This window comes from Lissotriton helveticus, chromosome 12 (assembly GCF_964261635.1).
Source record: "Lissotriton helveticus chromosome 12, aLisHel1.1, whole genome shotgun sequence".
NCBI lineage: Eukaryota > Metazoa > Chordata > Amphibia > Caudata > Salamandridae > Lissotriton > Lissotriton helveticus.
In genome coordinates this window covers 747247168-747259253 of record NC_136073.1, presented here as the reverse complement: position 1 = coordinate 747259253, position 12086 = coordinate 747247168, and the positions used below count along the sequence as shown (strand labels likewise).

The 12086-nt window shown below is 47.6% G+C and overlaps 1 protein-coding gene across 4 annotated transcripts in view; it reads right to left on the bottom strand.

The window, feature by feature from the left end:
• The window catches only part of NIT1 (nitrilase 1), an 86801-nt gene that overhangs the window by 32624 nt on the left and 42091 nt on the right, over positions 1-12086 (bottom strand). For all 4 annotated transcript variants that reach the window (XM_078671366.1, XM_078671363.1, XM_078671365.1 and 1 more), the window contains 3 exons: positions 11604-11737; positions 10703-10828; positions 10316-10556 (listed from right to left, as the gene is read on the bottom strand). In XM_078671366.1, coding sequence (XP_078527492.1) covers positions 10316-10556; positions 10703-10828; positions 11604-11737 — 501 coding nt within the window. The remainder of the gene's footprint in view (positions 1-10315; positions 10557-10702; positions 10829-11603; positions 11738-12086) is intronic.

Below are 12086 nucleotides of genomic sequence, written 5' to 3'. Positions count from 1 at the left end.
GCATGTCCCACTGGAATTAGGAGAAGGCTCATCTCAGCATGCATAGAACTTTTGTCAAAGCTGCCAGTATTTCACTTTCACATTATAGGGCACAGGGAAACCCTTTATGTTAACTCACTTGTCCACTTTTACATCTTTGGCATACTTGTGAAACTCCTTATGATGGCTGCCTTTAACAGGATGGGGTGACCTTGTGGTGCTACTGTGACAGCCTGTACACATGAAAGCGACTACATGTTTCTTGGAGAAACTGATTCCTATACTATAGGGTAGTTTCAATCATACTAGTTGTACTATAAGGTTAAAACTGTCAGCAAGAATTTCAATATATTTTAAGCACTCTATGTTGAAAAAGAGCGTCTCTAATTTATATAAGGTGTACACGTGGCAAGCTCAAAAGTGCATTTTGCTTGACATGTCTGTCACTCCCGTTCATATTGTAAATTGATGTGGGTAACACCTGAAAAGGGAACCGCTAGCTATAATCTGAAATTCATGTCTGACCATTACTATCCCGATACCAACCTTGTATAAACTCGCCTGTGCTTACTTACGATTCAGAAAATGGTCCATTTTCTTAATGCGCAGTTTGTACTATAAATGGTGTATCACATGCAGAAAGAAGAGAAATCCCCTTGTGTTTTTGATCGCATAATTAGGCCTCTCATCGCTGCTTCCTCAATGGAAATGATCAAAGATCACTTCTAAGGGACTGGTATGAAGCCAAAATCCACTGACAATCATCTTTGTGCCTTCCTAGAAACAAGACCATTGAGGCAAGTTGCGAGCTCTAAGTCATTGTGGGAATTTAGACGCAGTCCTTATCTATATATTTATTCTATGTCTCTTATTTTATTAAACTCACATTATTTAAATCAAATGTTGGTTCAACAAGGGTATCTATAAAGTCCATCCTGGATCAACATGAGTCGTATTTAATATTAACCATTAAGGGATTGCTTTACAGAGTTCAGACAATAGCCCAACAAAGGTGAGGCATTAACAGCCTGATTCATTTAGCGAAATAGCGCCCGCAATGGCTGCGAAAACGCAATTGCGGGTGCAAAACACGGAATCGGCATTCAAGTACGAAATAGCGAATTCGCAAAAAAATAATAGCGATTGAAATAGCGATTACGCTATAATAGTCGCAGACTCCGGGAAGTCGAGAATTAGCGATACGGAAATAGCGACCAACCACGGAATCTGCGAAATGAATAGCGAAACGCAATATTGTCTCAATCGGCATTCATGAAATAAATACATTAGCGAAAAAGCGCTAATTCGCACGTTTGCGCGGCGCAATTTAAGGACAACTCAAAGCAGGTGGTAACCATAAAAGCCATGATTAAGTAAAATTTGAAAAACTGTTGGCCAATCACCAACAGGTCCAGGCCTGACCAATCACACATAAGGACATTCAGCAGCAGCATTAGGCGTTCCACAATGCCTGGGATGTACATGGTGGTGAGGCGGCGAAGGCTACAGCGAGCAGCACGGAGGAGACGCATGAGGCAGCAAAGGATTTACCGGCAGCGGGTCACCTTGCTGGGCCAAACCAGAGAACAGATTTATGCAAAATACAGGCTGAATGGGGAAATGATCACCTGGCTGATACAAGAACTCAACCCCATCATGCAGCACCCAACAAGGCGAAACAATTCTGTGCCCACACATGTGCAGGTATTGTGCAGCCTGCACCTCCTGGCCTCCGGCAGTTTCCAGGGCATAGTAGCCGCTGCTGGGGGGATATCCCAGCCCACCATGTCACGCTGCCTCCACACTTTTGTTGACGCCATGCTCAGCCAGCTCCACCGGCACATCACATTTCCCACGAGCCAACAGGAATTGGACCTGACAAAACTACAATTTTATAATGTCGCCCATTTTCCCCATGTCCTCGGCTGCATAGACTGTACCCACGTCGCCATCTGCCCACCAGCTGGCACGGAGTATATGTACCGCAACAGGAAGTCCTACCACTCCCTCAACATACAGATGGTCTGCAATGCCAAGACCATCATCACTGACATTGTGGCCCAGTACCCAGGGAGTACCCATGACTCCTTTATCTTCAGGCACAGCGGACTCCACACACGACTGATCAGGGGAGAGTTTGGGGAAGGACACCTACTTGGTAAGTACACTTTGTCGACAATGTCACATTGCTATGAAGTAACTGCGCTGCACAGGCAATCAACATCTGCTCCTCTCATTCAGGTGACAGTGGCTACGCCCTACGGGAATACCTCCTGACCCCTTACCTCAACCCTGCCACACCTCAGCAACGGCGCTACAATGTTGCGCACATCCGGACAAGGAACTGTATTGAAAGGACATTTGGCCTGCTCAAGAGCAGGTTCCGTATACTGCACAAGACAGGTGGGGCCATGTATTACAGTCCTGCAGCGTGCTGCCGCATTGTGGCTGTCTGTGCAATGCTTCATAACATTGCAACCAAGCGCCGGATACCAGTTGACATCTCAGGTAGTGAATCTGAGGGGGACGACCGGCCACCAGCACATGCGCACCATGCACGCGGGGAGAACCCAGCTGAAGGCCACAGATGTCGCAACCACATCACAGCTAACAATTTCTAGCCCACCCCCTTCCCCCACCCCACATATCACAATTGCATGCAAAATGTAATGATTACACAAGGCGAATGTGTGCAGCAAAATAAATGTATTTGTTTGATTCACAAGAAAAAAGGGTCATGGTATCAACTATTTACAAATTACAGTATTCCTGCATACTGCATGTGAAGGTTCATGGCAGGCTTAGCGTCAGCCTGCGCCAATGTCCCTCACACAATGTCATTGGCGCCTCCGGCGCGTAATGCCCAGGCGCCTGTGAGGCTCTTCCTCATCCTGGGCAGCTGTACCAGGCGTTGCCCTGGTGCTGCGCCTAGGTGGCGGGACCTGCGTGGCAGAGTGGCTGCTCACGCTGGAGGCACCCTCACTCGCATCGTCTCCCTCTACAATGGCCGGTAGCACAGGTGTATGCAGTGCGGTCACGGCGGTGGTCAAGTGCTCCAGCACCCGGGTTATGTCCTCGCAGCACTGGACCAGTTGGTGCTGCTGGGTCAGAGAGCGCCGCGACAGCTGGGTGGTGGCATTTGCTGCCACATAATTTGACCTACTATAGGTCGACAGCCGGCTCATCAGCTGGTGGTGGCGCCTGCTTGCAACACTGCGGTGCTTCACGAGCGCTGCAGGATTGTCCTCCATTGCCGCCGTCATGCGGTCCATGGCCGCCGTCATGCGGTCCATCCGCTCTCCGACTCCCGCCACATTGCGGCCAATTTTATGCAGCTGGAGCTGGATGGCTCCTTGCTGCTGCGACTGGCGCTGGTGGATTCGGAGCATGCGCCGCTCCACGCTCATGCAGGCATGGAGATGCCCATTGCCCCTCCTGCTGTTCGGCCGCTGTGTTGCGGATGTGGCTGGCCCAGATCTGGTTGCACGAGCTGCAGGTGGTGTAGCAGCTGGTGCTGCTGGTGCGGCAGGCACTGGAGGCACATTGGTGGGGTGCCTGGCTCTGGCAGCCGGTTGGCCGGCAGATGTAGGAGCAGGTACGGTGGGGGGCCTGGCCTTGGCAGCCGGTGGGCCGGCAGATGTAGCAGCAGGTACGGTGGGGGGCCTGGCCTTGGCAGCCGGTGGGCCGGCAGATGTAGCAGCAGGTACGGTGGGGGGCCTGGCCTTGGCAGCCGGTGGGCCGGCAGATGTAGCAGCAGGTACGGTGGGGGGCCTGGCCTTGGCAGCCGGTGGGCCGGCAGATGTAGCAGCAGGTACGGTGGGGGGCCTGGCCTTGGCAGCCGGTGGGCCGGCAGATGTAGCAGCAGGTACGGTGGGGGGCCTGGCTGCTGGTGTTGGTGCAGCGGCAGATGCAGGAGCAGGTACGGTGGGGGGCCTGGCTGCTGGTGTTGGTGCAGCGGCAGGGGCTGGTGGCTGGGTATCGGGTAGGGATTCCTCCTCCTGGGCCTCCTCATCAATCAGCAGCCTCTCGCTGTCACTGCTATCATCGCCACCTGTGAGGGTAAGTGGATACTCATTAGGTGCATGTGACTGTCAGACGTGCAGATGTTACATGCATGCTGGGTGTCATTCCCTGGATGGCTGTGGATTTGCGCACTTTGGAACCTTTCTGGCCGCATTGTGGTACTACTACATTGTGGACATACTACGTCTCCCACAATGCTTCAGGGCATTTCCTGATGCACAACATAGGCATGACTAAGGGCCAATGAGTGAGCCTATTTGGTCAGGGACGGTCATAGGGGACAGGGTCGCAGTCGCATGCCACTTACCTTGGGTGTCTTGGGTGGGGCGGGAGGAGTCCAGAGGGGTCACGCCAACACACGCCTCCCTCTCCAAGGTGTCCTCAACCTGGTCCTCCAGGGGTGTGTTGGGTGGGACAGTCGGTCCGCCACCTCCAGTGCCCGATGCCTCACCAAGGCGCTCCGCCACCCTCTCCTTGGCACGCCCTCGGAGGTCGTACCAGCGCTTCTTCAGCTCCTCCAACGACCTGTCCGCCACGCCCACAGAGTTTACGCTGGAGGCTATCCCCAGCCAGATCCTCCGCTTCTCCTGCTCTGGGACCCTCCTGGAGTTGGCACCAAAGAGCCGGTCGTGGTTGGCCACCACCCCTTCAATCAGGTTCTCGAGCTCCTGCTCGGAGAACTTGAGCTTGCGCTTGCGGCCAGCGCTGTTGCTGGGGCCAGGGACAGGTTCCTCGGACATGGCGGTCGCTATTTCTGCCGTTTCGGGAGTCGCTAACGGTGGTTTAGCGTCTGCTTTCCCTCGTGCACACTCGAAGGATGGCGTCACTGTGGTGTTTGGGGGTGGGAACTGGCTGCTTCCTGGTTGTGATGTCATCACGGTGCTCGGAATGCGTCTTCCCGTTTTCCAGATCCCGCGAGAATGCGACTCGCATTCCCGATCGCACGGGATTGCGAGTCGCAATCCCGTGCGATCGGGATTGCGAGTCGCAATCCCGTGCGATCGGGATTGCGAGTCGCAATCCCGATCGCAGGTAGCCGGAAATAGCGATTTTTCTGCGTTTTTTGTAGGTCGCTAACGGGTTTAGCGCCCACGTGCGAGTCGCTATTTTTTTCCCGAATAGTACATGAATGCCGTTTTGCGTTTCCTCAATAGCGAGTCGCTATTAATCGCTATTAGGGACACGCAAAACGGCCCGTACATGAATCAGGCTGTAAGTCACCAAGGGAGACCTATACCAAGGAGAGAGAATTAGCCCATCCCACGAGAAGCTATCAAGTATCAAAGAGTCCCACTCAAGAGCAACCAGTAACTGAGAATCCACTGTCCCAAAAGATTTCAGCTCACCTGTGGGTTTTGTTGTGGGGAGGCAGCAGGCCCCTGCCACTGATAGCTGGACCACAACAAATTTACACAAGAACAGTGGAATGATGATAGCTTCATTACAGCAATAGAGTTGGTTAGGGCCATTCTTGGTGGTGTAGCCTTCTGCCCCAACATCCCATTTTGGTTTTCTTTTTAAACAAAATTCTACCCTCCAGTGAGTGGAATGTTTCAGTAGTGCAGTAGCCCTACTACGAGCTAAACCGGTTGTTACGGACCATCAATCTTGCCATAGGTCTTCAGCTCTGGCCTATAACTAACAGTCAGGGCCAACAACCACTATGACCCTCAGCAGTAAACTAGCAGGCTTTATTATACAAACCTTGTTTTCTTTTCATTGAGCTGAAGTTCAACATGGCATCGAGTCTGCCTCGGGAGAGAAAGAGGCTGGAGCATCTGCTCATGTCCAATGGCCACATCCACGCCGCTAACAATGCCTCAAAATGCACCACTTGGAGAGGAGTTTCACTAATGGCTACTCATGATGGAAATGTGCAAATACTACAAAAGTGAAAGACCGAGACATTTCTTAAACTCTGCCAATGCTCAAGATCGCCTCTTTATAGACAGCACACATTAATACAAATCTGCCCTATTTAAAAACAAGAAAGATAAATGTGATTTTATAAACACTGAGCTCACCACCAAGTGGTGTGTTAAAAATGATTGATGGTTATTCAGTAAGGTAAAAAATTATACATTTTACAGCACATTACGTCACTAATTCTGCTCAGAACTTAATGGAACTAAATTATCATTCTAAATGGAAATCTTCAACTTGCCCCATCATGGATTGTTTGAGGAAGTCAATGCAAAATGGTGGCTCATAAGTGACTATAAACTGCCACAGTTGTCATTACTTGAAGGGATTTAAAAAACACTTTCCTCAAGGAAGTATTAAGATGGCAGCACCTGCTGTATTTAAAAAAACAACTTTGCACAAGTCACTTAAGGAGGAATGTCAATGAATCAAAATACCACTAATGGTGAACAGCAGAACTCGTAGGGCCTCCACCGTATAAGCTTTCTTTTAAGAAACTATATTGGAAAGGATTCCTTTTGAGACAGAGAGTTGTAAAACATTCCTTAATATTTGATAGAATTTAAAGCACTTCATGCACAGTGGTGCTTAAGTTAGTTCTTTCAAAAACCTTGTTCTTTGTGGTCCCTGCCTGCTGAGTACTAGCAGTGTGGTCTCTGCTGATCATGACTTTAAGCGTGTGTTTTCAGCTCCTATAAAATAACTTACTTACCTCTGGTAATCCTCCTCAAGGTGGATACTCCATCTAACTGCAGATTCCTCATCAAGGTGAATCTCCCCATGAATTACACTGGATCAGTAAACTCTTGCAATAGTTCTTGCATTCCAAAAGGTGGCACCACTAACCTCCATTGTGAATCTCCTACTTCACGGCAAGTTGCGCAACAAGTGTTCCTTGAAGCACCTGAAGGCCACCAGGGACCGAGAGACTAAGGTGTTCTCTGCAGAACACAAGAGGTGATACAAGTCTTGGTCGAAACCGCCCTCGTCAGCCAAGTCAAAAGTGAGTTTGAAAGACAAGTCAAGGGACAAGGCGAGGAAGAAATTGAAGAAGCATGACTAATGTTCCTCAACATCCCAGTACTTCCATAACATGGGATGGTTGTGACCCCCAACTTGGACCTCTGTTGTCTGACTCCCACCAACACTGACCTTGAAGCAGATGCCCTCAAGTTCAAAAGACCTTTGTTGACTTCTCATCAAGTTGTGGCCTTCAAGGAGGCCATGCTGCAGATGATTAAGTTAATTGTGTCTCTCTCTGGGACCTCCAGTCAGGCTTCTTCTGGCAGGCCATCCCAAGGCGCTACTGACACCGGGCTAAGTCAGCCCACTGTGCTAAAGGTACGCCTACTGCTGTGCTGAAGGCTGCACCTACACGTTCTCCTTCGGCATCCGCTACAATTCTCATGGCTCCGGTTCGGTCACGCCTCTGGATGAAGATGTAGAACTATCTTCAGCTAGAACCACCTGATGTCAAGGTTTCAAGGCAAATACTCTGAACAATGTGGGCTCTCCTCCATTTCACTTTGCTGTGCCACAGAATTTCTGAAGAACGGTGACATTTTACAGTCCGATTCAGACACCGTTCAAGGCCAAAAGAAATGATGATGGACAAATGCTGAACAAATCAAACATTCACCCTCCGGTCACATACCTGGGTTAATTCTATTGTTTTTTGCTCGCCTACCGATTCCAATTTTTGTACCTAGCCATATGCAAATCAGTCTTGACCATGCTCCCCATGGGAACAATCCAGTCCGAACTACCAGGGGAGGTCCTTCGTGGATCAGAAACAAGCATCCTGGGACCGTTTTCGAGGTATCACCCCTCATCAGCCACGCTATCTTGAATCTGGTGGCACAGAGAGCAGGGGACCCACGTCTGGGCATACCCTTCCCACTTCCGCAAAACAAACAGATGATGGGCATTTGATTTGTTCAGCTTTGTTCTTTTTACCATTCAAGGCCGCCAACAAATTCTACATGATTAGGATGATGATACAGAACTAGATAATTTGCTTCAACCTTATTATGCAAATGAAGGCCTCTATGTGCATTTTCTTTGGGCAATTTTCTGTGTAGTGTGAACTTGGCCCAAGGGAAGAAAAGCGCTTTACATAAGCACCAGATTACATTACACAGGATTATATTTTTGAACTTTTTTTAAGCCACAGGGAGATTAGTTGATTTGTTGAGAATCACAGGGTGTTGAGTGAACAGGGGGATTTGAACCAGCTCCAGAGTTGGCAGCTTTGGACGTTAGGCTACATTTTCTCGTACATGGATTTGCAAAATACCGTGAATTCCCCTTTACGTTCTCCTAATGAGGTAAGTACCTTTTTTACAGTTCGGAGTGGGGGGACTGAGAAAGTCCTGGAAGTGCCACTTACCACTGCAGAGACTAAATAAAGGTAACCTCCTCAAGGAAATTTTGCCATGTGGGCTATCACCCTCTGAGCCTTTGTTAACTTCCGATTTTCAGCCCTGACTGTGAGTCTTGACATTGTAAGGCATCACAACAGCACCAGTTGCGCCAATTTATTTTTTTCAGGCAAGATCAACCCCGGGTAGCTTTTTAGTGCAGACCGCCATGGACAAAGTAACCCTAAATTATTTTACTTGCATCAGACAGAGAATCAAACAAATCTGGCTTTCAGCTGTCTGAATGTAACTCCTGGGTCATTACGCTCAAGCCCTTTGAGACATGGCATGTAAGGTGTTGCCAGTCTTGCAAGAGGACGTGTTAAGTGCCTTTGGTAAGAGAGAAAGTGATGGTCCAAATGCTACAAAGCTCTACCAGCAAATCTATCAGAACTAAAGTGTATATTCCGGCTTGTTTGTGTGTGCAGTTTGTGCTCACTGCTATCCCCAAGGCCAGCTCAGGTAGAAATCGGATTAATTCATGACCTACCTTCAAAGGTGTGAGCTGTGGACAGCATATTGGTGCATTTTTTCTAAAGTTGCACACTTAAACAGCGTATTTCAAGGAATGGGGTGACCAGATTTTGAAAACAAATTAACGGGGCATTCCAAAAAAATAAACGGAGGACTACAATTTTACATCATCCCTGTGGCACAGAGAGACCAGCGCGTGTTAACAGAGAAACATAGCCAACAAGGTACTAAGGAAATAAAATGCACTTTTCAAGCCCAGTATTTTCCCTGTTAAAAAATTGTTTTCTGATATGAGCTGCTAACTAGCCCTGATTTGAACATGTAGAAACGTGCCTCCCACTGTTTGCATTCGACCCATTGTGAAAATATGGACATGAGTCAGTTTGCTGATATCTGCCGGGACAGCTGGTTTAAAACCAGGACTGTCCCGGCAAATCCGTAATGCCTGGTCCCCCTATCAAGGAATCATGTTGATTGTTTTCGTTTCAGCACCCTGTTGTCACCAGAGGCAAACTATAGCAGTGATATTACCACAATCTCCCTCTCCTTCTACTCTATATACCCCACCACACGCCCCTTTTCCTTTTGCTCTTTTACAGATCATGTGTGTTACTTACCACTATGTGGTCATCCAACCTGACAACAATAAGGTGCTTAAGGGTGAATGTATCTGCCTTGCTGCTGCCCCTACAGTAACTGTTGTGTGTTTGCTAGCCAGTCCTGGAAAGCTGCAGGCTGTGCGGTGCTTGTTCAGTGCTTTTGAGGGAATCTTGTACCGCTGTAGCTACTGATGGATCTTTCTCTGCCTGCCAGGGCACCTTGTAAAGCTCGCACTGCCGCGGTTGCCTATGCCTAACGTATTAAGTGTCTAGTGATGCTTGTACTGCTGCCAGTCCTGTACCTGTCTGAGGAAAGATGGCACTGCTGCTGCCTGTGCTTCCCCTGGCTGAGCTCATGGTGCCTCATAGCAGAAACAAAGCTAGAGATGCCCCTAAAGTAGACACTTCCATTTAAAATGATGTACAAATACTCCCAATGACCACCAGTACAAAGCGGAGAACAATATGACGGTCAGAAGCTTATTTAATTTCAAGTACATAAATCACCACACTATCCAGGGACCAATGGTATGGTTACTTTTCCGCAGAAGGATACACAACAAGCTTAGCATTGAGGTTTAGAATGCCTCAGTCTTTGTCAATGTGGATATTACAGCTGGAATGTTTTGTCACTGGATTTAGGGCAGTGAGGAGTGCTGAACAAATCAATTGTTTACCAAGTGTTTTTGCTGTGTGAAAAGGATTTGTCATGCTGGCAGAAGCAGTTCTCTGGTTGCAATGGTTTTCTTCTGTTCAATCTACTTGCTGAAATCAGGGACTCTAAAATTGCAAGATAGTGCTACTGGTCAGATTGGTTGATTACTGTAGTACAAATACAGCAGGAGGCACAGGGCTATTGCTAAGGCACTGGATTATCCTATACTTTGGTGACTTTACCATACAAGTCAGGTCTCCGATGGCTGCATACAGGCATTTCTTGGCGGATGCGGTGGAGGTAGTCGAGATTTATCTCGGCACAGCAAAGGCCAGTTCCTTCTTGGCACTGAGCGATGATACTGCCCCATGGATCCACTACCATCGCATGGCCATACGAGGCACGGCGCTCGTTGTGTGAGCCAGTCTGCGCGGCGGCCACCACGTAACACTGAGTCTCTATGGCACGAGCTCGCAGGAGTACCTAAACAAAAAGATGGAGATATTGGTTTTGCAATTCTTTATGAATGAGGTGAGAACCGTGAACAAAAGCACTGAGCGAAGTTCTCAACTCTGTTGCCTACTGGCATTATCCATAGTAAGGGGAATGTGCAGCATGGCCATGCTTACCTCCCAGTGTGCCGGCCCAGTAGTTAGCGTAAAGGCTGAAGGGAATGTCAGTAGCTCAGCTCCTTCCTGAGCCAGAGTTGAGGACATTTCTGGGAAACGCAGATCATAACAAACTGCTAGGCCAACCTAGTGGGAGAATTATACATCTGTACATAAATATTGTATATGAATAACTTCTTTAATTGTACGGGCTTACGGATATATTTTGATTTCTATGCATTTTTTTCATCCCAGTGCTTAGCTGAAGTTTACATTAGTTACACCTTTTTATAAACTTTGTTTGCAAAGTAATTTATTATTAAATAACAAACATTGCATCAGAGGTCACTCGCTTGCTCATTAGAGTTGCACTGATTGAGTCACCTCAACGCCACTCAAAAATGACATTTAAAATAAAGGGACAAGCTGCTGGAAAGTTCCAATAATGTTAATGAGGATTAAAACTCTTTATGCGGTAATTCTGCAAGAGACAGGGCTCATAGAGAACCTACATGGAGAGTGAAAACATACTGAGAACCATATACAGGTCAACGAGCTCCAATGCATGCATTTAGAATTTGCCTCATGTTACGATTAATAATTTGCTGAGCACCAACCTATTTAAATAGAATGTATGGCCTTTACTAAATGTATCACAAAGTACTTAATGTGGTTTACATTTCTGTAATTAATTTGAGCCATAATAAAAAGTTAGGATCCTAAGTCACACCTAAAATGTGAGGCGAAGTAAAGAATGGAAGATATTGTAAAGGCATGAGAGTATATGCTTATATTTCTATACTGCTGACAGAAACCCCAAGTCTACTTTTCCTGAAAGTAACCACCCTAACAATTTCTAACGTTAGTCTGCAAAAATGTTTCCAAATCCTGGAGTGGTCATTTGCCCACTGACAATACCTACCTTCCCAACAGGGGAACTCACAGGAGGTAGAATTTCAGAGCCAGGTATGGTGAATTTGCTCTCTCTCAGTGAAACTCTTCCAGGTATCTGCACATCAAAGAGGTGTGCCTTGTGGTATACAGACACAACCGAACCTGGAGAAACCCCACAATAAATACACAGTAGTTAGCTGAGGAAGCAGAAGAGTATTGACTGTTAACAAAAGGGCAAGAAAGCCAACAAGCTCTGCAGAAACCAAAGTCAATGCATGAAACCAAAGTCAGTGCATGAGTGTGCAGTGCATAAAAACTGTTATGATGACGGTAGATGTAAGAACAACCACTCTCAGAGATGTGGCAATGCATTTGGTGGGTACAGAAATTGTCAGGGCTACAGAAATCGTTCTCTCTTTAATTCAGCTTGATAGATGAAACACTGCTGTATCACCAGGAAACCAGATCAGAAACCTCAAGTGACTATGCAGCATAGACATACAGATGCATT